The following is a 27,990-nucleotide window of genomic DNA, read 5'->3' on the forward strand; positions in this document are numbered from 1 at the left end:
ATGACCTGCTGGGTTACAGCCTTACAGGGTTAATCGCCACTCGCCAATCGATGACTGGATGTGTCTGTTTATTAACATATAAGAGATTTTGTCGTCTTCGAATTACATTTCCAGGAATGAAATGAATTGGATTATACCTATTCATAATGTTATTATAACAGTGTCAATTATCCAGTAAGGGAGCTTGAAAGAAACTTTTGGAGGGGCAAAAATTTAACATGGAAATTATGTAATGATATTTAAATTAAAACTAATGCAAATGTCAACAAATTGGGGATTTATGACTTACGAAATATTTCTAGAAATTAAAAAACAAATAAAGCAATAACTTGTTAGTATTGGATTAAGTAGTATAACAAATTTTTGTTAACACTAGTTGCAACTTGAGATGTGATGTCACTTGTTTGTATCGTTTTAAGTCCAGTTTCTTCCCTAAACAATTGAACACTTATTATGGTGTGGATATTGGTGTTACCAAAAAAAGGTTTTAGACTATGGATGTTTTGAAGAAAAGATGAGAATAAGAAATGTTAATATATCACATATAAAATAATCTTTTACCCTCATGTATGAGTAACTTAATTTTATGTCTTAAAATTGATAGTCAATAGAGTATCAAATGATAAAACATGCTATATACATATATTAGATCTTTTTATAGTCAATATTATTTTGTTAAGAAAACAAGTGTGAGGGAATATGAAGAATTAGCCTCACATCGAAGAAAAATAAGTGAACAAATTATAAAATATAAAGCTTATTAACTTGACATTTTAAGATTTTGAATTGAATATGGTATTTTTTATCTTGTATTCTCTCTTAGTTTCTCTCCAAAGTCTCCCCCATGGATAATTGAGAGTTTCCCACGGTGCCACAAGATATTTTTATGATAACAGAATCATATGTATGGAATAAGAACAAATATTGTGGAGAGTATGTTACTTGATTGCAAGGTTAAGAATTATCAACTTAAAAACTGTCAAGCAACTCAGTGCCACAGGCCTACAGCCAAAAAATAAGGTTAAATAAAATATCTAGCATTGAAATAACATAAACCCACTGGCATAAAAACACATCAGTTCAATAGAAAACATAACAGAGCACATAGGATAACAAGCAGAGGTGTAAATTCACTTCCTTTAATGGTTTATACTTTCTACTTTTAAGAGGAAAATTCAACCCACATTTCTGATGGAAAAAAGCAAAGCAAAATTAATAAATGTAACTGTTTGAAATAGGATTTCTTTTAAAAGGGGGAGAAAAACAATGAATTAGGAAAGAACATGAGCCAGAGGCAATCATCTGAATGAATTTAAATGGACTCTACAAATAATATATTTCATGAAAAGGGACATATGAAAACAAGATTTACAACTCTAAATCTCTAATGCTTTAAGATGGGGGTACAAAATAGATGAGAAAAAAATAATCAAAAGTTAATGGACTTTCTTACTAACTATAATTCCTGAAAAGTCAGGAAGTGAGTGTGACAACAGACATAAACACAATGAAGCCCTCAAAATCTAAACATATGGATTCCATTTCACTAACTAAATAACAAGATAAGAAAACAAATCAGAACTTGAGCTGGATTGGACCTTTATTTAAAAAACACAAGTAAATATCAATATTTACATGAATCAAAACCCCCCAAAAAAAAAATATTTACATAACATCATGAAATACAAAACATGACTAAACCCCACCCAAAAAATAAAAAATCTACAAGACAGGATTATATACAACTTCTACAGCTTTGAGTGATTACCTTAATAGAATGGTTAGCTCTCTACATCATACACAATATTTGCATGCTCAACTAGTATACTAACAATATGTTAGGGAAACAAAACACCCAAAACAAAAAAGTGGGAAAAAAATGATACAACAGCGAGCCAATCAGAAACGGGGCACAATAGCAACATCCTGTGCTAAATCCTAATACATCAATCAAACATAAGTTCTAAGCAGTCTTCTACATTACAGACTTCAGCAAGTTAAACCCATTACATCAACAACTTCGGTTTTTCTTTTCATGTGCTAATAACTAAAACATAAACTCAAATCAAAAGCTAAAAAGTTCATAGTAAATGTTCCACTTCTCTTTGTAATAAAAAGGAGCAATACTGAAGGCTTGATTGTTGATCCCCCACAGCAACCCAGAGTTTGAATGACCAGTTTCCTTTCTCAACACATTTGTTCCTACATAACATAGGATAATAAAAAATAATCGAAATTCAGAAGGCATTAACATGAAGCAGCAAAATACAAGTTTAATTCTTATCAAGTGATTAAAAACCACAACAAAACAAAAAAAAAGTAGGCAGTGCAGTTCCACCAAAGCAATAACCTTTATGTTATGTCAAGTTTTGCCCTCTAAATCCACAAACAAACTACACCTTTCAGTTTCAGACAGCTGCAACCCAAGAATTTTTTGCCACAGAAATGCAAATAACTTCAAAATTTCTGGAAATGCTAAATGACTATCATTCTTGAAACAAATAAATAAATAAAACAATTCAAAAATCTAAGCCAAGAATTTAATGCTCCATTATTTGACACATGAATGTGTGACCATATGAAGACATTTTTCAACCATTCTCTCATATCCATGTCCCAAAGATCCTTTTGCCTTGTGTATTTCTCAAGAGAGCATCTCACGAAAAGAAAAACAGGGTTCACCAACTCTAAGAACCTATAATATTGCCGATTATTTTAAAGCATTAGTGTTTGTATATATATAATCTACTTAACACAATATCAGATGTCTTCCACTGAAATCAAATATACATACACATGTTCCACTAACCACATATCTAGCATTATTTTTTACCCAGCCAACCAATCAAAAATAGGAGAAAGGATAACTATAGTGAATTGCTTGGCTAGCTTGATACCATGTGATCACATAATCAAAAAATGAAAAATCGACCACATATTCAAGCATACTGTATGTATGTTCCTATAGCAAGCTTGTTACCAACATGCATGTATATATGCTCCTAACCAGAATGATTATATGCTTGCAAGTTATCATAAATTCCTGTAGTTTGCAGAAATTAACTAATAAATGAAAACATGAGAATCAGAGTGTTTTTAGCAGATGAAATACAAATTTACAATTAATCCAGAAATTAAGCATCCTGGTCTTGAAGAGGAGACATGCTTGATCATTAACTTATCATGACAAACAATCAAGTTTACATGGCATCACAAGAGCACATAGATTCAGGGAGAGAATCAAACACTACAGCCTTATACACGGGACTGGAGAACATATCCGGAATAGTACTAGAAAGATTTATTGAGAATATAGCTTACAGAAAGGCATAGGGGGGATTATGTGAATAAAGAAGAGCACAGATGAACAAAAGAAATAATGCAATGCAATTTTAACTAGAGAATGCAATACATGAAACTTTAAATTGAAAATTAATACTTGATTCCAATAGAACCTACAAATAAGAATTTGTTAGGCTTCTCGTTTGGATGTTACCACTTCATTTCTAGGTTTCCTGGGCTTTTATTGATAATTGACCTACATTTCAATGAGTTAATCTTACAGATGCTTATTCAACAGAATACTCAACACCTCTCTAGTCTATAGTCATCTACAGTTAAAACCAAGTCTTGGCAGACAATTAGTTGAGTTGAAGAAAAAGTAGACCGTATCAAGTCTGTAAAGGACATTAGCACTAAACTACTAGTAGTTAAAAAACGCAAATCAACCACATATGTCACAAGCTAAAATACCTCAGGCATATAAAGAATTATAGTACCAAAACTAACCTTCCTCGAAGATAACCAAAGCCATGCTCCTAACAAGAAGCAATCAGAACAAGTGATTGAAATGGAACAGATGCTCAACAACTTCTGGACCAGAGGAGCACAACCGAAGAATCCCAAAAAGGCACGTCAAACCATTACTTCTCAGTTACTATTCTTTCCTTCTGCAATGGAAAAATAATAAGGCAGCATATAAAACTACTCGGAGGTCATCCGCCTCCGCTTCCCATAATCAGCATCTCTGGGCCTAGAATGATGTTCCTCCTCTTGAGATAACCGTGATTTGCTGTGTGTCCTCGATGACCGCCCCCTTTCCCATTCATCATCATGCTCTGCTTCACGATCACGATACCTATGATGATCTGCATATTTGTCCCTGTCTTCCCTGTACCTGTCACGATCACGATCTCGTTCACGATCCCTTTCGCGGTCACGATCACGGTCACGATCGCGGTCTCTAGACTTTTCCCTATCACGGTCTCGAGATCTTTCTCGACCAATGTCCCTGTCATCACGATGCCTTCTTTCGGACCATTCATGATCATGTCCCACATCTTTTTCTCTGGGTGCATCTCTCTCATATCCTTGATCTCTATCATCCCTGTACCTCCTCTCAGATGTGCCAGACCAGTCCCTTTCCGAACCTCTATCTTTTTCCCTCATAGAATTAGGCCAGTTACTTCTATCATGACTTGCCTCACCATACTGATGATCCGATGCAGCTTCCTCCCCATAACTTGACTCTCCGGCCCTGCCACCACCAGGCTCTTCACCACCCCATCCACCCATATTGGGATCAGACCACATTCCCATATTAGGTCCATCCATACCAGCTCCAGGCATCATCCCCATGCCATTCACAGGCATCCCTCTTCCAAAAAAGGCAGGATTAACATGGGGTGCAGGCAAACCAACACCTCCAACACCAGGGAATGAAGGCAAAATGCCAGAGAATGGAGGTGTTGGAGCACCAGGAAAGCCTCCATAGGTACCCATTCTACCCATGGGACCACCAAATGCAGGATCAAATCCCTGATTCATCATTGACTGAGGATGCATCATAGGAGGCGTAGCACCCATGCCCTGTCCAAATCCATTCCCACCATTTCCCATTATACCTCTACCACCCATACCACCTCCTCGATTCCTCATAGGATTAACAGGCCCCCTATTACCCATCCCAGGATTATTCCCTCTCCAGTTACCCCTTCCATAACCTCTATTTGCATCTCCCCCTTGGTAGTTACCGCCAGTTGTAATATTACTCCCAGCAGGCTTAGCCCCTGCCTCAGCAGGCCCCCTCCTTCCCTGAGGAGCTGCTGTTTGGTTCATCTGCTGGTTCCTATTCACCTGAGCCTCACCCATTTTCTTAACTGTAAAAGGCGAAGCATAGGCAACAACACAAGGCCTTCCATTAAACATATGCCCATTCATGCCTTCCTTACAGGCAGTGGCAGCTGCAGGATCATAAAATTCAACCTGGCAATACCCTTTAGATTTCCCACTAGCTTTCTCATCGAAAAACTTCACCTCCTTGAGAGGGCCGTACTTACAGAGCTCAGCCTCCAGTTCAGCATCGGTAGTCCACCAATGCAAATCACCCACAAACAATATGGTACCTCCACCGCCGCCGCCACCACCAGCAGCAACAGCACTTCCAGCACCCACCGGGCCACCAGGTCCAGGTCCAGGTCCAGGTCCACCAGTGTTAATAGTATTAACTACACCCACACTGTTCCCGATCCCATTCCCACCAATCCTATTAACATCTCCTCCAGCTGCAACTCCAACACCGCCACCACCACTTTGCCTGGCCAAACCCTCATTCCCAACGGAGCCAACAACACCACCACCACCACCATGAGGCTGCTGTCCAATCCCTTGCACCGCAGAAGCACCACCACCACCAACACCAGCACCATTTCCACTCCGATCCTCAATTTCACTCACTTTCCCAGATGGCTGACCCAACTCAACCCTAATTCCAGATCCACCAGTACCCTGTTTTGCACCCAAATCATTCCCTCTAAACCCCTGATTCTGAAACCCAGAAACCCTAGAACCACCATCCACAGCCCCACCACCACCACCACCACCGGGTCCCTCACCACCACCACCTACACCAGGAATCGAAACCCCAGCGACAGCTTCTTGTTGGGGCTTCTTGCTGTTGTCCTGAACGGCATCGTCGTTTCGAAACGCTAGATCGTCGTTTTTACGCAGCGATTGGAGGAAGCCCTCACCGACATTGACGTCGTTGTAAAGGTCCTCGTAATCGTCGTCTTCCTCGCCCAAGAAACCCTCGTCGGCGACGGCGGATATAGCCTCGTTACGGTGGAACTGATCCATGGGATCCCCGCCTTCGCCTTCCTCCATTCTTGAGTTATCTTGCAATCTGTCGAGAGAGAGAGAGAGAGAGAGAGAGAGAGAGAGAGAGAGATTATTGTTAGGGTTGAGAGTGGAAAAAAAAGGAATGAGATCAAAACGCACGTATTGATAGAGAGAGAAAGAGATCTTACCAGAGAGTGCAAAGAAGAGAGAGCATGCGCAGTGTGTTGAAGAAGAAGAGAAGAGTCGGGGAGACTCAAACCCTAATCTGGAAAGTTGTCAACTAATCTAATCCCTTTTTTAATGTTTTTTCCGGTCCAAAGAGCGAACAACTGAACATCATAGTTTTTCGAACCGTAATTGAGCTGATCATAATTAAAGAAAAATAAAATTAAAATTAAAAATTAAAATGTATGGTTTTATAAATATATTAATAAAAATTAAATATTAATTTTTAGAATATTTTAATAAAATATTTTTAAAATATTATTTTTAATATTTTTAAAAAATAAATTATTTAGAATTAAAACTTATATTAAAATTAATTAATAAAATAAAATGAGTATCATCTTAAAAATACAATATCATTTGGATGAAGAATTAATAAAATTTTACAACTTATATAATGAAATAATTAAAAATAATATAAAATTTTAATTAAACTAAAATTAAACATTGAAAAAATAAATTTTATTTTTTATTTTAAATTATTATTTATGACATATAGTTCACAAATATTTATGTATTATTTTATAAAACCTAAAATAAAATTAAAATTAAATCTAACATTAAAAATATTGTTATATTTACATGCATATTAATAAAAATTAAATATCAAAATTAAAAAATAATTTAATAATTTGAAAGCTGACAATTTCATAATAGAATACTAACATTTTTAATTACAAATATAACAAAGAAATAAGTAGCTAATAATTTATTTTAGTGGCTGAATATTCTTTTTAAAACTGTACTACTTACCATTTAGCCAATATATCTGCTGGCATCTCATATTCATATCTAAATCGAAACTCGGCAGTTTCATTTCTTGTTTGCTAAACTAATATCCTAGCATCTGCTGATAAAGCTATTCCAATAAGATAAAGTAAAAGTGAACTTCAGAATATATCATTTTTTTTTGGAAAATTATCCCGTATGGCACTCGAAATAGTGGAATATGATATTTCTTTGTACTAACAAGTATAGTTGTCAGAATCGAACCGGTGATCAAACCGGTCAGGTTACTGGATCATTGGATTACTGGTTCAATCGGTGGGTCACTGGTTGAACCGGTTAACCCGATTCCACATAAGTAAAATGTATAAAATAGCTAAAAACTTAAAAATTAACAGTTAAAAAATATATCTCCAATAACATTTTAATAAATATTAAATCTCAAATCCTAAAAATAAGTAGTAATATGAGAATAAACATAAAATTTAGTACTATTAGTCTATTACATGAACAACTCAATTTAACATAATGAAAATAACAATTCATGGATTATATCCAAGGAGTAACTTCAAAGTCTGGATATCTTTCTTCATCTGACAAATCTGGAGCTACATGTTGATTGGTTTCATTCTGATTTGCATTTTCCACAGAAGTATTATTAGCTTCACCATCATCTCGATTGTCTTCCAGATTCAATTCATCTAGCATTTCAATAATGTTTCACAAATCATAATCAATAATAAGGCAAAATATTTGGTTAAAGCATTACAAAATCATCCCTAACAACAACATACCCAAATCATCTAAAGCTGATTGAAGAGACATATTTGCAAGATCATTCCGTAAAGCATCAACTTCTTCAGGAGTTAAAAATGGTGGTGAATCTTCCATTATCCATTCCGAATGATCCTCAAATGCATCAAGACAAATTGGATCATAACTTTGCTTTCTCATTCGGTTCCTATGTTATCAATTAACTTGATTATTCTTATTATGACTAAAAATTTTAAATAATGCCTTCAAGAAAGAATAATAAAAAGTACCTTTGTTGTAGCCTTAAGTTGTAATGAACATAAACAAGATCATTAAGTTTTTGATGCTCTAACCGATTCCTTTTCTTTGAGTGAATGTGTTCGAAAATGCTCCAGTTACGCTCACAACCTGAAGAACTGCAAGTTTGACTCAAAACACAAATTGCTAACTTTTGCAGGTTTGGTGCTCCACATCCATAAAATTCCCACCATTGATCTTAACATAAAAAGAAAACAATCACAATCATAAAAATCAAATCTTAAACATATCACAATCATAAAAAACTAATTTTAATACAAAATTTATCAGGCATCACTGTGCTTCGCTCACGTATTGCAGACTGTCTCCCAAAGTCTCCTTCAGCATTCTTAAAGATTCTCTTCTCACTTGTCAATTTAGTAATCAAATCAGCATCACCGTAAGCATATCTCTCAATCACATCTAATAGGCCAGAAATTGTTTCTTTGTGCTTGTCAAATTCTGCAGAATTAAATTGAAAAGCTGGATTTAACCAATAACCAGCAGCATGAAGGTTTCTTTTAAGTTGTAAATCCCAACGTGAATCTAAAATCTTCAAATAAGGTTCAACAACCCTCTTTCTTTTTTGAAACCTCTTCACCATGTCTTCCCTAGCCTTATACATAGCTTGATAAAGGAAACCCATTGCAGCTCTATCTTCACTATCCACAATACGCAATACATGAACAAGTGGCTCCGTAAGCTTAACAATATCAGTGCATTGATTCCAAAATTTAGAATCTAAGACTTGATCCACAAACTTTTTTGCTTTGGCTTCTTTAGAGTAAGCTGAACTTGTCTATTCTCTAGATGTCACCATAGCTCTCAATGCATCCTTTTGAGCTAAAATACTTTGCAAAGCAATGAAATTAGTGGCGAATCGAGTTGGAGCTGGACGAAGTATTTCTCGGCCGCCTGTGAACTGCCTCATCAAGTACAAAGGATGGCAGTGATTATAGATATACTTCGTAATCATTGAAGCTTGTGACACAGTTTCAGTCACTTCCACAAACTTTCCAATATCCTGCAACATCAGATTAATACAATGTGCCGCACAAGGAGACCAATACAATCTAGGAAACTCTGATTCCAACAACCTTCTAGCAGCAACGTAATTTGCAGCATTATCCGTCACTACATGTACAACATTCTCAGGACCAACAAATAACACAACATCCCTAAGCAACTTAAACAAAGCCTCAGCAGTTTTCGAGATATGAGAAGCATCAACTGACTTTAGGAAAACAGTTCCTTTAGGGCAATAAACCAAGAAATTAATTAAAGTACGCCTACAACGATCAGTCCATCCATCAGCCATGATAGTACATCCAGTTTGTTTCCAAATCACACGATAACCTTCAATCATCTTCTTTACATCTTCAACCAATTTACTCAACAAATATCCACGAACTCTTTGGTAATTTGGCCCTTTATACCCTGCACCCATATTTGCGATAGCATCGATCATCGGCTGATAATAAGCTGAATTAACCGCATTGAATGGCACAGAGGCATCCATCATCCATCTTGCAATAGCAATATCACACTTCTCCACAATTTCTTTGCTTTTGAGAACACTTTTAATACTTGGTTGAGCTCCAGGTGTTGCTGCTGGTGGAAAAAAGGATTGTAGTCCCTTGAGTTGTTTTCCAACTCCCTTTCTAGAGCTAGGTGCTGGAATTCTTGATGCTTGTTGTTGTCGCATCTCATTACGTTCAATCTCATCAAATTCCCTTTCAACGTCATCACAAGCACCATAACTTTCTGCATATTCTTCTTGAGTTTTCCTTTTCTTGGTTCGAAGATCTTCAATATTTTGGGAGAATTGGTGTCTCACCGCAGCTGGCACCTTTCGACATGCCTCAATATCTCCACCTTTTTCAGCCAAATGATGCTTAACCCGATCAATTCCTCCACCCCTAATAAGCTTCTCGCAATAAATAAATACCAGAGCAGTTTTTCCTTTATCCAAAACTTGTTTACAATGGCCCCATGCAGGATCAGTTTTTCCTCTGTTACTATTTTTTTGGGTTCCAATTGTTGGATCAGGAGTTGATCCTTGTTCCTGAGAAGTTGGTGTTGGTGTTTCTGATGGTGTATTTGATGAAGCCATCCTAAATTCCTAATCAACCAGGGTCCAGGACTAAATGACTAACAATACACAACAACAATCCACTAACTACTAAGAATAATATCCAACAGCAACCAACAATTCACAAATCACAATCAACAAACTGAAGTACTGAACAGAAATAAAAAAAAATCAAGAAACATGAGAGATCAAACAGAAAAAACATGTGGAAGTGTTCATGTTCTCATCTGCCCACATACCAAAATCAAACAGAAATCAAACTATCAAACATATGTGAACCACCAATTAAAAAATTAACTTCAAACATATGTAAACTATCAAACATGTTCTCATCTGCCCGCATACCATAATCATTAATCAATTAACTTCAAAAAATTAAAAAATTAAAAATACTTACCTGCACGGCTGGACCCTGGACCTGGAGGGATGGAGCGACGAGCGTCGAGCAGAGAAGAGGGAGACCTGGAGCGAGGAGCGACGAGGAGGCGACTTCAATGTTCAATCTTCGATGGACGGGGTGAGTGGCGCACTGCTCTGGATGCGGTGGTGAGGTGAGTGCCGCGTGGTTGAAGGCTTGAAGCTGACGGGGCGACGGGGCGACGAAGTGGCTGAAAGCCTGAAGCTGAACCAGAGTAGGCGAATAGCAGGGGATGGAGTCATGGCGCCATAGTGATGATGATGGTGGTCTCTCAACTCAAACCGTTTGGGTATGGGAACTTGGGAAGGGAAAGTGGGAAACAGGGGAAGGGGATGGAGGCTAGGGTTACATCGTTGAAACGCAGCAGCTCTGCGCTTTTGTTTTTTGTTTTTTTTTTAAAGAAATGACGTCGTTTTCCATCGCAGAAAAAAAAATTTGAACCGGTCTGGGTTAAACGAAACCCGCCGGTTCATCGGTTCTGATAAAACCCGGCCGGTTCAATACAGGTCTCGCCGGTTCAACTCCTTCTTCGGTTCGATGCCTCACCCGGACCGGTTATAGCACCGGTTCGTTGGTTTTCCGGTCCGATTGGCCGGGTCGGTCCAGTTCTGACAACACTGCTAACAAGTAGCCTTAGACAAATTTGTCATGTAGTGAAATTTGAAGGAAAAAACTAACCTTTTTAATGAACGGAAAATGTGTTAGATGATAAAGAAAGTGTACCGTGGCTAAAAAAAAATATGCTAAATAGATACGTATTTTTCATATATTTTTATATATATAATTATATATTGCGAATATATACCTATATTATCTATTAAACATATTTTAATAATTTATGTAATTATTTCACGTGGATTTTATCATTATGATATGGATAATAAGATGAAAAATAAATATTAATAATTTAGATAGATTAATAATAATAATAATAATTTTCATTGAAAAAAATTTAATGTATCTTATTTATTAAATTAAAACACATATAAATATGATTATTAAATTGACTCACAATATGATTATTATTTATGGTTATAATTATTAACATTTGTCAATAATAGAATATTTAATAAAAAAATAATACTGAAATTTTTTTTGGCATCCAACTATTATGATAATTACTTCATGTTATCATGTCTTTGAGAATTTTTGTTAAATAATAATTTTAATTGGCAAATTTAGTTTGATTTGTTTACTACTCGTTTAGTGTTTAAAATTTATAAGTTCATATACTAACAAGTATTTTAATATATTTTAAAGTATTATTTAATTATTATTTTGATAATTAAATTATAAAGTTTGATTTGATCAAATAAATCATCTAAATGAAATTTGAATTTATTTTAAAGATTACTTGAAAGTTAAAACATGCAAATATTTTTGCTTATATATCAACTAATATTTTTACTCGTGATAACATTATGGGAATATAAATTTTTTAAAATTACGGTACATTTTATTCTGACAGTACAGATTATGCATAGCACAAAAGATTTATAAAATCAAACTACTTTTACGAAAAAAAGTCCTAGGTCAACAAAAGTCTCTGGCTAAGTACACCAAGGTATCTGTAGATAAAAAATCAAATAATAAGATTTTTAGTTATTATTTTTATATGAAAAGTCTAATTTTTTATTAATAATTAATTTTAACATTCGTTATCTAAAATTTAAAATAATTTAACATGTATGCTTTTACATTTAATTAGGTGTTAATTATTAAGTTTGTTGCACAAATAAAAATAATTAATTTTTATATTTGCTATTTAAAAATAATATTTTTTCTCTCTATGTATATAAAAATATAATTAGATATTAGTATAAAAAAGTTATATTGATAGTTATAAAATTAACTCAAAATTAATATTTTTAAAACAATTGATGAATCTTGATTTTAACTTTTAATTATAACATTAGTATTCTCTCCAAATTATATGTAATAAATATTTGAAAGAAATAAATATTTGAAAGAAGAGAAATGAATATATAGATTAAAAAATAAGCGGTGAAAATTTAAAACTAAATAAAAAACTAAAAAACTATATATGTATATAATAACACTAATAATAATATTTTTATTTAAATTATATTATTTTGTTCATTTTATTTTCTGTAGAAGAGAAAAATAGAAAAAATAGAGAATGAGAGAAAAGAGAGAGGAAAATAAAGATGAAAAATGAGAGTGAAAGTGAGAGTTTGTTAATTTTGAAAGAAAAAATATTTATTTTAATTATAAAAAAATATCCAATGACATATTTTGATTTGTCAAATTATTAATATAAAATATAAATTATATATAGAATAAAAATAGTAGAGAGAAATAGAAAAATGGAGAGAGGTAGATGAGAGAATTTAGAAAGGGAGTTTATTAATTTTGAAAAAAATGTTTTCTCTCAATTGTAATAAGAGAGTGTCATGTGACACATTTGATTGTTAAATTAGATAGTAATACTAATATATGATACATAATATAGGTATATTTTAATTTTAATTTTAATGCAATTAAAGAATGTCATGTTGCACATTTTAATTGTCAAATTAGTAATTAGTCATTTATATTGATAATGATATATAAAATAGATAGAGTGGTTGAAGGAAGAAGATAAATAGAGGAATGGAAGAGGGAGGATAGGAGAATTCTTTAATTTTGGAGGCAAAGATTTGAATTCAATTGCAATGAGATTGGTTGTAAAATTAATAAGGAGAAGAGAAAAATTTCTTAATTTTGGAGGGAAAGATTTGATTCTAATTGTAATGAGAGAGTGATATGTGACACATTTTGGTTATAAAATTAGAGATATATAATAAGTAATAGATATTTTGCTATAAAAAAATTTCAAGCCTTTTATAATTTATTTTTTTCACATCAATCAAGCAATCAAAACTCAATATATAAAATTTTACTTTATTTTATTAAATATTTTTTCTCTCTCCTGATTATCTATCTTTCAACAAATTATAAATCGTGCAATATTAAAAACTAAAATTTATTAGATATAGTTAGATATCATATTTTTTATTTTAAAATTTTAATTTGAAGGTAATTTTTTTTTATAAAATTACAACTTTTAATACTTAAGAGGCCAAAATATGTTTAAAATATATAATATATTCGAGGGTTATTCAATTTATACATATTTATGTGAATTTATGAAATTTACTCAAATTCATCTTAACTTATTTAAATTTAAATTATTAATTATTAAATTTATTTATTTTATTAATCTAAATTCATAAACTTGTAAGAATTTAAAAGTTAACTCGAGAATTTAACAATTTTACTTTTTAAAAAATAAAATCCGTAAAAGCAAATTAAGAATATATTAAATCAAAATTTACAAAAAAAATTATCAATTTAGTCTCAAAAGATAAAAGATTAACAAAATGATATATGAAAATAATATTATTTAATTGTTAATATTAAATACATACTTTAATTAAGATAGACTCTTTATTTATAGTGAACAAATTTATATACTAAAAACAAAAATAAAAAAACATATATTACACTATATATATTGAAAATAGTTTTAAACTTGTAAAAAAATCTTAATAATTAATAAAAATTGTGAGAAAGAGTTGAGATTTACAAGGTAAAAAGAATAACTTAATTAATTTAATTTAAAGTGCAAAAAACAACACATTTAAACTATTTAATGTAGCGTTTGAAAAATAGTTCAGATAAAAATAAAATATAAAAAATATATTTAACGTAAAATACAATTTTTTGTAGTAGGATCCAAAATATTTTTTTTTCTTTGGTTCAGTTTGTGTATATTTCACTTATATAAGTGAAATATTTAAGTAAAATATTTTTACATATTTTTCATATATAAAATTGCAAAATATGACTAAAATTTTTAATATATATTTTGTTATTTTGTTAGTGAAATATGAAAATGATATATAAAATAATAAATTTTAAGATTTTTCACAAATTAAAAAATTTTTAGAGAAATAAAAAAAGGAGCAAAATTAAATATTCTAACATTATTTTCCAATGATTTTTTAATAAACTTTTAATTCTATAAAATTCATGATAACATATGTATTTAAGAGTTAATTTAAAAAAATAAAAAATAAAGTTTTTGTTCGGTAAGTCGGGTACCGGACGGTTCGGGTTGGTGCTTCGATTGATTAGATGGGGTTCGCCTGGTTCTGGTCTGCTGAGGATGAGTGGACGATGTCCCGAGCACTTTGTGTGAGGGGGGTCACCTGCAAAGACACTCTAACGCTCAAGTCAGTGAAGTGTGCAAGCGAGTAAGGGTTGAATGGTATGTAACGTACCTTTTTGGGGAAGGGTAGGTCCTTCCCTATATATATCGTGTCAGAGGTGGGCCCTGTAGGGACAGGCCCACCTTCTTCGAAGCCTCCCTCGCACAGCTGTGGCGAAGCTGTCAAGGACGCGTGTCCGAGTCGGCATCTGAGCATCTCACTCCCGACCGTTCGGGTCGGGTGCTGCCCGGGTCAGGCCGGCCCGTAAATTGTTTGGGCCAGGCCGTAACAGTGCCCCCGACGCGCTAGCAACGACCGTGAGGATCGTTGGTGGCGCGTCATCTCCCCTCTCGTGCGTTGTCGTCAGGTCGGCCGTCCGTGGGGTGGACGTGCCTCTTGTGCGCGTGTCTGTTCGTTGTTGGAACGACCGTTTGTCGCCTCGTTCTTCGTGCAGGGTATTTAATGCTCATAATGGGCTGGAAAATCCCGTATGCAAAGACTATTTTGCCCCCAGGTCTTTTGCGCTTCCTGTGTGGCAGTTTTAAACAGTTTTTGCTTTGATCTTTCCCTTTACACTCTTGCTACTACTATCTCCCTACTATCTCCTTCTTCTTCACTCAGAAAATCTCAGAGCTTCGTTCTAGCATCTCCGTGCATCTTTCCTTCTTCCTTCTCAGTTTTCGCAACCGATTCGGGTAATCTTTGATCCTTTCTCTTTTCTGCTTCATTGTTGCATGTTTGCTGTTTGCATTTCTCCGTGTTCTTGCTGTTTTCGTTTGGTTTTTGTTGCTAGATGACTTTCTAGTGCCAAGTAGATGCTTTAGGGGAGGGGTACCATTCCAGGGTAGGCTTTTAGGTAGCTTGCATGATAGATGACTTTAGCCATGCTTGATCTTAACTGTCGGATAGGATGGACATAGTTTCTGGGTTTTTCCTGGATTCCCGACCTCATAGACTAACGGAGTGGTACCCCCACTGTAGGTATGCCTCGCATCGTTTCCCGGGCTTCTTCTTCCGCCGCGAACTATGACATCTACGCCTGGGTGACTAAGGATTTGAAGGATTCGCCAAATCAGATGGACCTGGAGGAGTTGACGGAGTTTCGGCAAGCCGAGTATCTGTGCGGTGGGATAGACGAGGAAGCCAATTATGACGTCTTCATCCCTGCTCCCCATGAACGGCTATACGAGATTAATTTTCACTCCCCCCGGGTTGCCGACTGGATTTTTTTTTACAAAGCCATGTTCACCCAGGTGGGCGTTCGCATACCGTTTTCCGACTTCCAGATGTCGCTTCTTAATTGGATATCCGTGTCACTGTCGCAGCTTCATCCGAATAGCTGGGCCGCTATTCGCTGTTTCGAGATAGTTTGTGAATATCTTGAGCTGCCGGTGTCTGTGGACGTCTTTCTCTTTTTCTTCAACCTTACTAACCCCCCCCCCCAAAGAGGGGAAAGCGAGGAAAGGGTTCTTGTCTTTTCGATCTGCCCAAGGTCGGAAGATATTCAGCTTGTTCGAGGACTCCTATCATGGGTTCAAGGATAAGTATTTCAAGGTCCGCCCCGTCAAAGGTCGCCATCCATTTTGGTTGTCATTGGAGGGGGAACGCCTCATCCCGACATATTGGAGTTTCGGGGCGGGGTCCAACACCTTCATTAAGGTGACCTATAAGGGGATGTCCCCCTTAAATAAGAGAATTGCCGACGTGTTGTGGGCGGTCTTTGGGAAGAATTACGTGAACCCCCACCTTCTTATGGGTGAACGGGAGGCCGTCAGGAGTTATATTTGTGAGCTGTTTTGTCTTGTACTTTTGTATTGTTTATCATTTAATTTGCTATTGCCGACTTTGCGACTGACGTATTCGTTTCTCTGTTGTAGTGGAGATATCTGCTTCGGTAACCGGGCTTGAAGGTTTAGTCAAGACCTTCTTGGAGGACAGTGATGAGGAGAAGGCTGACGAGCAGGCTACTGGGAAGTCGGAAGGCCCTACCGAGGAGAAGGGGGATCAGGCCATACCTTCGCCTCAGGACGCCGAGATGTCTGACAAGAACTCTGCCGGGGTGAAGGCTTCTCCTATTCCCGAGGAGACGGCCGGTATTGGGCAGTCGTTCTCTATCAATCGGGAGTATGATGATCTGAAGCTTGTCCCTACTCCCAAGAGGCAGAGGGCATCCTCCAGCCCGGAAGGAACTCTGACCGTGATGGAAAGGAATTTCGATGCTGGGGCCTTTATTGACAATCAGCTGATCCCTGGTACGGAGGATCATTTTATTGGTACCGAGCTCGCGGGGCAAGCGAGGTGGATGTATCGCACGCTTCTCCGCGGAGCGGTGATAGCTCGGAAGGCTGAGTTCGAGTTGTCGGGCATGCAAGCGTTGAGAAGGAAGCTCGATACTGCTGCCCAGGCCAACACCGAGTTCAAGGTTCAGGTCGAGAAGCTTCAAGAACAACTGCCCGCGGCGGAGCAGGGGCGCAAGGATGCCGAGGAGAAGGCCACGTCCTTTGAGGAAAAAATGAAGGTCTCCGATGCCACCGTCTCCCGTTTAATCGAGCGAGAGATGACTCTGGAGAGCCAGCTTAGCGCCGCGCAAGGTCGGGCGGTCGCTATGAAGAAGGAGCGCGACCAGGCTGTTTCGTTGGCCAAAGCTGTCCAAGCCGAAGTTGAAGATCTCAAGAGGAAGCATAAGGCGACCAAAGAACAAGGGAAGAACACGATCTTCATGACTGAGGAGGCTCTCAAGGCTCAGGTGAAGATTGTGGCTCCCGACTTCGACACATTAGCGATTGGGGTTTTCAAGACGATCAAGGATGGCAAGATTGTCGATTTGCCGAAGAAATTAGTTCTTGCGCCTTCTGTTTTTTGCCTGGATTTTGTGATTTTGTTGTGAACACTTGTTGAAACTTTGTTTAACAGCATTTTGTTTTTGTTACCATTTTTTCGGTGTGGACTTATTGCTTGTGTCCATTTTGCCGTCTACGTTGGTAACGTGGTTGAAACCGTCTTGGTCTTATTATCGCGGCCGTTAGTTATGGCTATGATCCGACTGGCTCCCGGGGTGATTAGTCCGGGATTGCCGTTGAAGAACGCGATTGTGTGGGATACGTATTGGGGATTAGTAGATTGAAGAATTCAGATAAGTAAACATTAGTCGTTAGCTAAACAAATTCGTGAACATGGTAGATACTTAGTAAAAATAAATTATTGTGGAACTTAAAAGTAGATTATCTAGCTCGTCAGGCCGCTCGGCTGGTGTGCTCGAGCTACGAGTAAAATCTCCTCAGGTTACCTGCATTCCATGTTCTTGGGATTTCTTTGCCATCGAGTCTCTCCAACTTGTAGGCGCCTTTGCCAAGCACTTCTCTGATTCTGTAGGGACCTTCCCAGTTTACCGCCAGCTTTCCTTCTTCTGGGGTTGGTAGCCCGACGTCGTTGCGTCGCAGGACGAGGTCTCTTTCCTCAAATTCCCTTCTGAGAACCTTGGTGTTGTAGCGTAGGGCTATTCTTTGTTTCAGCGCTACCTCTAACAAGTGGGCCGTTTCTCTGACCTCGTCTACCAGGTCTTTGTCCACCGCTTCTTCTACTCTCGCGAGAAGTAACCGCGGGCTCGGCTCGCCGATCTCCACAGGTATCACCGCATCAACCCCGTATGTTAGGTGGAAGGGGGTTTCCCCCGTGGAGCTTTGCTCGGTTGCTCGGTAGGACCAGAGGACCGAGGCGAGCTCGTCGGCCCATACGCCTTTTTTGCTGTCTAGACGTTTCTTGAGACCTAATAAGATGACCTTATTTGCGGACTCCACTTGTCCATTTTTCTGGAGATGTTCAACCGAGGAGAACTTCTATTTTATCCCCAAGCCGGTGAGAAACTCTGCGAACTTCTTGTCAGTGAACTGTGTCCCATTATCCGAAATGACGACCTCCGGGATTCCAAACCAGGTTATTACCTGCCTCCACATGAACTTTCTACAATTGGATGAGGATATGCTGGCCAATGATTTAGCCTCTATCCATTTGGTGTAGTAGTCGATGGCGACTATGAGATACTTGACTTGCCCTGGACCAACCGGGAAGGGTCCCAAGAGGTCGACTCCCCATTGTGTGAAAGGTCGGGTAGACGTCAGTAGGCTCAACTCGGAAGCTGGCGCTTTGTGGAAGTTGGCGTTCTGCTGACACTTCGTGCATTTTTTCACGAATCCTCTGGAGTCATTCATCATTGTCGGCCAGTAGTATCCAGCTCGGATGAGTTTCCTAGCTAGGGCTTTGCCCTCGATATGATGGCCGCAGCATCCCTCGTGGACTTCTCTGAGCACGTAGTCCGTCTGATCGGGGTGCAGGCACTTCAGCAAAGGTTGGCTGAGTCCCTTCTTGAATAGCTGGTCCCGTATGACCGTATACTTGGCAGCTTCCCTTCTTAACACTTTGGCTTTCTTCTCGTCCTCAGGGAGTTTTCCATTTTCCAAGAAGTCGGTGATGTGATCCATCCAAGAAGGGCTTATCTTGGTCAGGTGGAGGGTGACTGCCGACTCTTTCGTGATGCCTTGAATGAGGGAGCAGTTGCCGGTTCCAGGTTTTGTGCTTGTGAGCTTGGATATGAGGTCTGCCCGCGTGTTCCTTTCCCTTGGAACGTGTTGGATCGTGACCTCCTCAAATTGTTTGCTCAGCTCTTTGACCCTTTCTAAGTATTTCTGTAGCAGCGAGTCTCTGGCTTGGTAGCTTCCATTTACCTGCGCGGTGACGACCTGCGAGTCGCTGCATACTTCCAACCTCGTTGCCCCGACTTCCCGAGCTAGGACCAAGCCCCCCAGGAGGGCTTCGTATTCTGCTTGGTTGTTTGATACGGGAAACTCGAACTTAACCGATTGTTCATAGGTGACTCCGGTCGAGCTTTCTAGAATGATCCCGGCACCCCCGGATGTCTGGTTGGAGGCTCCGTCCACATGGAGCTTCCACCGTGTGTCCGCGTCTTCGATTGGATTCCCGGTTACTTCCACTAGGAAGTCTACCATTGCTTGCGCCTTAATAGCATGTCGGGGTTCGTAGCTTAAATCGTATTGGGACAATTCGATGGCCCAGGTCATCATCCTTTCCGCCAGATCAGGTTTTTGGAGTACCTGACGAATCCCCTGATCCGTTCTCACGACCACCTGGTGACCCTGGAAGTATTGTCGTAGTCGGCGAGAGGAGACCAGGAGTGCTAGTGCCAGCTTCTCCAGCTTGCTGTATCTAAGTTCTGCCCCTGCAGTGCTCTACTCACAAAGTAGATCGGTTGCTGGGTTTTCCCTTCTTCCCGCACCAGCACCGCCGCAAGCGCCCCTTCTGTTATGGCTAGGTACATATAGAGTGGTTCTCCGGCTTTGGGCTTACCGAGCACCGGGGGTGTTGCTAGAATCTCTTTGAAGTGGTTGAACGCTTCTTCGCACGTAGGGGTCCATTCAAATGCTATTCCCTTCTTCATCAAGTTGAAGAAGGGTAAGGTTTTTGCTGCCGATGCACCAAGGAATCGGGACAACGCGGTGAGCCTTCCCGTCAGTCGCTGAACGTCTTTGATGCAGCCCGGGCTCCTCATCTGGAGTATTGCTTGGCACTTTTCAGGGTTGGCCTCCACTCCCCTCTGGGTTATCATGAACCCCAGGAACTTTCCGGCCTCCATGGCAAAGGCGCACTTGAGCGGGTTAAGCCTCATGCCGTGTTGTCGGAGGGATGCGAACACATTCTCCAGATCGCTTATGAGATCGTCGAGCCGGGTGGTCTTTGCAAGGATATCATCCACGTAGACTTCCACCGTCTTGCCAATGAGATCGCTGAATATTTTGTTCATCATCTTCTGGTATGTTGCCCCCGCGTTCTTCAGGCCAAAGGGCATCACCCTGTAGCAGTAAGTCCCCCCTGGCGTTATGAACGCCGTTTTATCCTCGTCTGGCCGGTACATCGGTATCTGATTGTAGCCGGAGTAGGCATCCATGAAGTTCAGATACCGGTATCCTGCAGCCGCGTCGACGAGTGCATCAATGTTGGGGAGGGGATAGCAGTCTTAGGGACATGCCTTGTTGAGATCGGAGTAGTCCACGCACATCCTCCATCTCCCATTGTGCTTTTTTACCAGGACCACGTTTTACAACCAGGTCGAATAGTCCAGCTCCCGGATGAACCCCGCTTCGAGGAGGCTGGCCGTTTGCTTGGCCACTTCCTCTGCCCTTTCCTGAGACATTTTCCTCCTCCTTTGGGCCACTGGTTTGGCTTCCGGCTTGATGGCTAGGTGGTGTGACATGAGACCGGAATCTATCCCCGGCATGTCGGCAGGTGTCCAGGCGAATAAATCGCCGTTGGCTCTGATCATTTCCATCAAAGGCTCTTTCAACTCATGGGGGAGGTTTCTATTCACGAACGTGAACTTTTCCTCCGAGTTCCTGACCCTAAACTTTTCCAGGTCCCCTTTGGGTTCGGGTCTGGGTTTGTCGTCAATTCTGGCATCCAAGTCGGAGAGAAATACTCCCGATGCCTCTTTAGACTTCCTTCTCAACGAAAGACTGGCGTTGTCGCAAGCGACTGCCGTTTCCAGGTCTCCCCTCACAGACCCTACTGACCCTTCTTCAGTTATGAACTTCATCACCAGCATCCTTGTGCTGATGACTCCTCCTAGGTCGTTGATGGTCTTTCTCCCCAGGATGATGTTGTAAGTGGTGGAGTCTCGTAAGATCACGAACTCGGCCATTATCGTTCTTCTCCCCTGGCCTTGTCCCAGTGAGGTCGGCATGGTGATTATGCCATCTGGCTTGATGAAATGGTCGCCGAGCCCTACGACGCCGTGCTGGTGAGTCTGTAGGTCGGCGTCCCTTAGGCCTAAAGCGTCGAACACATTGCGGAACATGATGTTCGAGTCTGCCCCGTATCTATAAGGATTCGCTTGACAAGACCGGTTCCTACTCTGGCCGTTATGACCATGGGAGGGCTTTCCCCGATCTCGTCAAACCATTGGTCCTCCAGGCCGAATGAGATGGATGGGAGTTTCTTGGTGCTTCGCGCAGAGGATGAGGAAACCGCGAGGACCTTGGCGTCCTTCTTATGTGCCGACTTCAACCTGGGAGCCGCGTTTCTTGCTGTTACCACGTTTACTATGGTGAGGCCGTGATCGTTCTCTTCCGGCTCTTGGCGCCACTTTGCTGCCTGTGTTCCGTCCTCGCTTTCGTGGCCGCGGTTCCGTCTCCTCGGCTCCCTAATGTGGTGGGTGAACTCAGCTAGCTTTCCATCTCTAATTTCCTGCTCTAGCGCGTCCTTCAAGTCGAAACAGTCCTGAGTTTTGTGTCCGTAGCCCTTGTGATAGTCACAGTAGAGGCTCTGGTTCCCCCCTGTTCGCTCCTTCAGTGGTCGGGGCTTTGACAGGATCCCCTTCTCGGCTATTTGTTGGTAAACTTCCACAATCGGCGCGGTGAGGGGAGTGTAGTTGGTGAACTTCCCAACGCGAGGGAACGGCCTGGGATTTTTACTCGGACCGCCGTCTCTAGCGAGTTCCTTCTGCCTTTTTCCGCTTTGGTGGTGCCGGTTTTGACTGTAGGAGGGTTGCCGTTTATTGGCAGCCACTACCTGGCTGACTTCTTCGTCATTGATGTATTCTCTGGCTACGATTGGATCTCCTGCATCGTCCACACCGGCTTTGTCGTGAGGTGCTTTCTGAAGTCTTCGTTTAGGAGTCCGTTCGTTAGACATAAGCTGGCAACTGAGTCGGTCAGTCCATCGATCTCTAGGCACTCGTCGTTAAAACGATCCAGATATTTTCTTGTCGGTTCTCCGGGCAAGTTGATTGGGTGCTTTGCTTTGGCTATCCTGGTAGTGAATTGGGCTAAGAAGGCGTGGCTTATATCCGAGAACTTGGCCATCGAGCCCTGCGGGAGGTTATTAAACCACCGTATCGCAGGTCCAGCGAGGGTGATCGGGAAAGCGCGGCACCTTACCTCGTCCCCCACTCCTTCCAAGTTCATCCTGGCCTCGAAGGCCGTGAGGTGCTCTTGCGGGTCTTGCATTCTGTCATACCTCATGTCCGTAGGTTTGTCAAAGTGCTTTGGCAGCCGGACTTCGAGGATGGAACGATGAAAAGGGGTCGCGCCTACTATGATAGGTCCGCTTGCTCGCCGTGTTCTCCTTTCATCTTCCCGACGACCATCTTCCCGGTCACGATCAGCGGCGTGGTTTGTGGCACGCTGCCTCCTGTTCCTGATATATATGAGGGGGTTGTGGCGCCTCCTTATGCGTCCTTCCTCCCAGGGGCTTTCAGATTCGGACCTTTGGCTAGCCGCGCGTCGGGAGCGGCTTCTCAGCGGAGAACGGGAGTCGCTCGACTCGGGTGTTTGCTGGCGATGCTCTCGAGCTGCCAATCGGTGCTCTAGATCCTGCATTATGTGACGTAGCTCTTGCATTATCCTGGCGCTGTTGTCGCCGGTTCCCCGAAGGGGCGCCTTTCAAGGGATCGTGTGGTTCGTCGAGGAGGGGATCTTGTGCGCTCCTCGGAGGACGCCACGATGGGTTCCCCTCTCTGCCCGGCTTCTCGCCCTGCTCCTCGAAGGCTTTGTATTACTTCCATTCAGGCGGTCCCCACAGACGGCGCCAATGTTCGGTAAGTCGGGTACCGGACGGTTCGGGTTGGTGCTTCGATTGATTAGATGGGGTTCGCCTGGTTCTGGTCTGCCGAGGATGAGTGGATGATGTCCCGAGCACTTTGTGTGAGGGGAGTCACCTGCAAAGACACTCCAACGCTCAAGTCAGTGAAATGTGCAGGCGAGTAAGGGTTGAGTGGTATGTAACGTACCTTTTTGGGGAAGGGTAGGTCATTCCCTATATATATCGTGTTAGAGGTGGGCCATGCAGGGACAGGCCCACCTTCTTCGAGGCCTTCCTCGCACAGCTGTGGCGAAGCTGTTAGGGATGCTGTCCGAGTCGGCATCTGAGCGTCTCACTCCCGACCGTTTGGATCGGGTGCTGCCCGGATCGGACCGGCCCGTAAATTACTTGGGCCAGGCCGTAACAGTTTTATTGTTAAAAATGGCTTAGAAAAAAATGGCTAGACATAATTCATATAAATCATTGACAGATGGACTCATTGTATATTACAATGAAACGGTAGAAGTTGGGTAAGTTGGACATTTTCATCCATTCCAAACTGAAAAAAGAAAAAATCCGTTGCAGGTTTTTTGTAGACCTTTTGTGATTGATATGCACAATATTTTTATTCATTAAATCTTGACCACATGAATTATTTAATATATATCTCAATGGTTGTAGAAATTGAAATACCATATTCCAAACAAATAGAGTGACATATGTGAACATCTTCCTTTTTTTTTCTTTTTGGTCATAGAATATATCATTTAAAAAGTTATTTATTTCCTCGTAGACCAATTGATGTGATCCCAGCAGCCTTGAAAGCATACTCTGTTACAATCATCCAAAAATTTCACAACTTAAAATATATTACACTACAAATCAGTTGATTTTCACTCCAAATAACCAAAAGAAAACCTTTCATAAGACAATGAATATGATAAATAAGGGACTTATCAAAATGATACATAAAATAAAATTAAAAAAAGTTTGTTTATAATAGTAGAGAAATTAAAAAAAATTCTTTCCGTATTTTCTCTTTCTAGACATTCTGTTGTTATATATGTTATTGTGTTTTTCTTTTATTTTTTTCTTCTTCTTCTTTTTAGTATTATTATTATTATATTTTCTTCTATTTTTATTATTTTTGTGAAACAATAAGAATTATAAAAAATAAATAAGAAGGAGAAGAATAAAAAAAGAAAAAATTTTGAATCGTATAAAATTTATCAAAAAATACTCCCAAAATATTTTAACTGTAACACAAAAAAAATTTTAATTTTGATATAAAAAATTTCTTAGTGGTGACATAAAAAATTTCTTAATCAATTAGAAGTTATGTGAAACAAAAATAACACTAAAATTTCTTAACCTGTGGCACAAGAAATTTTTTAATTGTGACATATAAAATTTCTTAACCAATTAGAAGTTATGAAAAAATTTCTTAATCTGTGATTTTTTAGGCTATGTTTGTTTATAAGAACAGGACACTGAGATATGGACTTAGAATACAAAATTGTGTTTGACATGTGAGACATGAAAAAAGATATTGTGTTATGAGACACTGAATTATTATATTTTGTGTCATTTTTAATAGGAAGGACACGGAGACATTGAATAGAGACATAACTTATTTTTTTTATTATCATTATTAAATTTTCATAATTATATTTTTTATCATTTTATTTTTTATTCTAAATTTTTTGTAAAAAAATAAAATAAAATATATTTTTTATTATTTGTTCTATCTTATATTCAGTTCACTAAACAAAATATAAAAATACTAATTTTTGTATCTCTGCCTTGTGTCATATTCTCAGTGTCTTGTATTGTCATGTTCTCAAAACCAAACGCAACTTTAAGCACTTCTTATATTATTCACTAAAAATTCATGTGTCATTTCCAATTAAATTATATGCTTTTCTTTTCATTGAACTAGTTATGTAGTATTGATGACCTATGAGCAAGTAGAGTTAATAGGTTAATTATATTAGTTACTTGTAATAAGGGAATATAAGTCCTATATTGCTTAGTGTTAGAATATAATTAAGATCAATTAGGATCAATTAGAATTATTTAGTATATCTAAATATTTATTATAGAATATTACGTCTTTATTATTACGATTCTCTTAACCCCTATAAATATCCTTCTGTATTGTATCATTCCACACAATTTGAATAGGCAACTTGAACACACTCAATAATACACAAATCCTTTCTCTAGTTTAGTCTCTTGTTTCTAACATGGTATCAGAGCCATGGTATCCTCCTTGAAGATGATAGGTTGTTTTTCTTGCAGTGAAATCACCGTAGTTTTTGCATTTTTTTCTATGCCATTTTTCTTTCTCTTTTGTCACTCCTTTGATGCTTTTTCACCTCACCAACTAGCCTATTTTCTCTGTCTTGTGTTTTTTCGAGTCGAATGATCAAACGCCATTGTCATCCGCTACTTACCTATTCTCATGAAGAAATCATATAGTTTTCGCTCTCTTTTGGCAGTTCCGTCTATATTCTCTCGTGGCAGTTCTGTCTGCGTTCTCTCGTGGCAGTTCCGTTTGTGTTCTCTCGTGGCAGTTCCGTCTATGTTTCGTCTGTGTTTTCTTGTGGTAGTTTTGTCTGCATTTCTTTCTAGCAGTTTCGTCTGCAGTTCCTTTAGACAAGCGGCAGTTCCGTCTGCGCTTCCTTCAGACAAGCGGCAGATCCGTCTGCACTTTCTTCAGAAAAGCGGCAGTTCCGTTTGCGCTTCCTTCAGACAAGCGACAGTTCTGTGTGCGCTTCCTTCAGACTAGCAGCAGTTCCGTCTTTGCTTCCTTCAGACTAGCGGCAGTTCCACCTGCGCTTCCTTCAGACAAGCGGCAGTTTCATCTGCGCTTCTTTCCGGCAGTTCCGTCTGCACCTGTTTTATCAGTTTATGCAGTTTTTTTCTCTTTATTTTGTTATTTTAAATAAGTTTCAAACTCAAGTTGTCACTTGAGTTTGAGGGGGGATGTTAGAATATAATTAGGATCAATTAGAATTATTTAGTATATTTGAATATTTATTATAGAATATTACGTCTTTATTATTACGATTCTCTTAGCCCCTATAAATATCCTTTTATATTGTATCATTCCACACAACTTGAATAGGCAACTTGAACACACTCAATAATATACAAATCTTTTTTCCAGTTTAGTCTCTTGTTTCTAACACTTAGGATAGTGAATTTTATGTTATTTATTAGTCCCATATTGCTTAAGTCATACAAGTTTTTTTTTTTCTCACATAGTATAAATAACTCATGTATCATTTGGTTATCCGAAGTGAGTTTATAGCTATTTTCACCATAGTGGATTGTTAACCTCGTCAAGATTGATGACTCAAACGACGTCCTGGAGTCAATTTTGTATCAAAGCAAGGTCTGTTCTCGCGGCCTTCACCTTGCTTTAGTAGAATTTGATTTGATTTGTGGGTGTAGGTTTTTGGCGTGGATTTGCTAATGGGATCTTTTGGTGTGGATTCGTCAATGAGATCGTCTGCTGCCACAGGTCTTGTAAAATTTTATCTGATTTGTGAATGCAAATTTTTAGTGTGGAGTCACCAATAGGATCTTTTGGTGTGGATTTACCAATGAGATCATCTACTGTCACAAGTCTTTTTTCGCAAAAGTTCTTTCCAACCCAGGAAAAATGACGCGGGAGCAAGTAGAGTTAGTAAGTTAATTATATTAGTTACTTGTAATAAGGGAATACAAGTTCCATATTATTTAGGATAGTGAACTTTGTGTTATCTATTAGTCCCACATTGCTTAAGTCATGAAGGTTTTTCCTTTTCTCACTAGTATAAATAACTCATGTACCATTTGTTTGTAAAATGAAGTTGAAGTTGATTTGAATATGAAATAAACTGTGTACTTATTTTTCTCAAGATTCTTTGAGAGAGGTGCATTCTTGGCTTGGCCAAGCAAGGTAGGTTCATGGCTATTTTCAGTTTTTCACCACAGTGGGGTTAACCACAGTGGGGTTGTTAACCTCGCCAAGGTTAGTGAGACAAACGACGTCTCAGTGTTAATTGAACTCATATACAAGAGGTCTAGCCAATAATACTAAAACTTTTTAACCATGACACAATAAATATCATAATCGTGACACATGAAAATTTTTAACCACTTAGAAGTTATTAAAAAATTTCTTAACTTATGGTCCTTTGAAGACTTCTTATATCATTGACCAAAAATTCATTTGTCATTTTTAGGACAAATCACTTAAACAAATGAATTGGTGGAGAAAATTACATGGATCTCCTAAAGTAAAAAATATTGCATACCCTATTTCTATGTAAATCGAAATAAGTTATTTCGATTTACACTCACTTCATATAAATCGAAACAATATAATTCGATTTACTAGGGTATAATGCAATTCAAAACAACATGATTCGATCTACATTGTGGAAGGCCAATACATGTAATTTGAATCTATATGAATCGATCTACACAAAGAGTTCCTCATGGAAAATCGTAGCTATTAGCCTTAATTTACTAAGAAAGCAATGCATATGATTAAATCGAACTGATTT

General features: G+C 38.9%; 2 protein-coding genes and 1 pseudogene across 2 annotated transcripts; all 3 read right to left on the reverse strand.

Annotated features, from left to right (window-relative positions):
• Positions 1-1,769: 1,769 nt before the first annotated feature.
• Positions 1,770-6,440, reverse strand: LOC107616938 (RNA-binding (RRM/RBD/RNP motifs) family protein). Its single transcript, XM_021116976.2, has 3 exons — positions 6,306-6,440; positions 3,790-6,181; positions 1,770-2,202 (listed from the first exon to the last, which is right to left on the reverse strand). The coding sequence occupies exon 2, from the start codon at positions 6,160-6,162 to the stop codon at positions 3,985-3,987; it is 2,178 nt and encodes a 725-aa protein (XP_020972635.1). The 5' UTR covers positions 6,163-6,181; positions 6,306-6,440; the 3' UTR covers positions 1,770-2,202; positions 3,790-3,984.
• A 1,177-nt stretch (positions 6,441-7,617) lies between these two features.
• LOC110265093 (uncharacterized) lies at positions 7,618-15,728 on the reverse strand (annotated as a pseudogene).
• A 5,951-nt stretch (positions 15,729-21,679) lies between these two features.
• LOC107645575 (uncharacterized) lies at positions 21,680-23,229 on the reverse strand. The gene is made up of 2 exons (XM_016349631.1): positions 22,555-23,229; positions 21,680-22,507 (listed from the first exon to the last, which is right to left on the reverse strand). The coding sequence occupies exons 1-2, from the start codon at positions 23,227-23,229 to the stop codon at positions 21,680-21,682; spliced, it is 1,503 nt and encodes a 500-aa protein (XP_016205117.1).
• Positions 23,230-27,990: the final 4,761 nt, after the last annotated feature.

The sequence above is a fragment of the Arachis ipaensis genome, chromosome B1, assembly GCF_059453495.1.
Source record: "Arachis ipaensis isolate K30076 ecotype BB chromosome B1, ASM5945349v1, whole genome shotgun sequence".
In the NCBI taxonomy this organism is placed as follows: Eukaryota; Viridiplantae; Streptophyta; class Magnoliopsida; order Fabales; family Fabaceae; genus Arachis; species Arachis ipaensis.

Excerpts from the sequence above, each read along its gene's own strand:
- LOC107645575 (XM_016349631.1), bottom strand. The coding sequence starts at position 23,229 with ATGCAGGATCTAGAGCACCGATTGGCAGCTCGAGAGCATCGCCAGCAA. Across the intron at positions 22,508-22,554 it reads TCGATGGACTGACCGACTCA|AAAGCACCTCACGACAAAGC; the intron begins GTTGCCAGCTTA and ends CGAAGACTTCAG.
- LOC107616938 (XM_021116976.2), bottom strand. The coding sequence starts at position 6,162 with ATGGAGGAAGGCGAAGGCGGGGATCCCATGGATCAGTTCCACCGTAAC.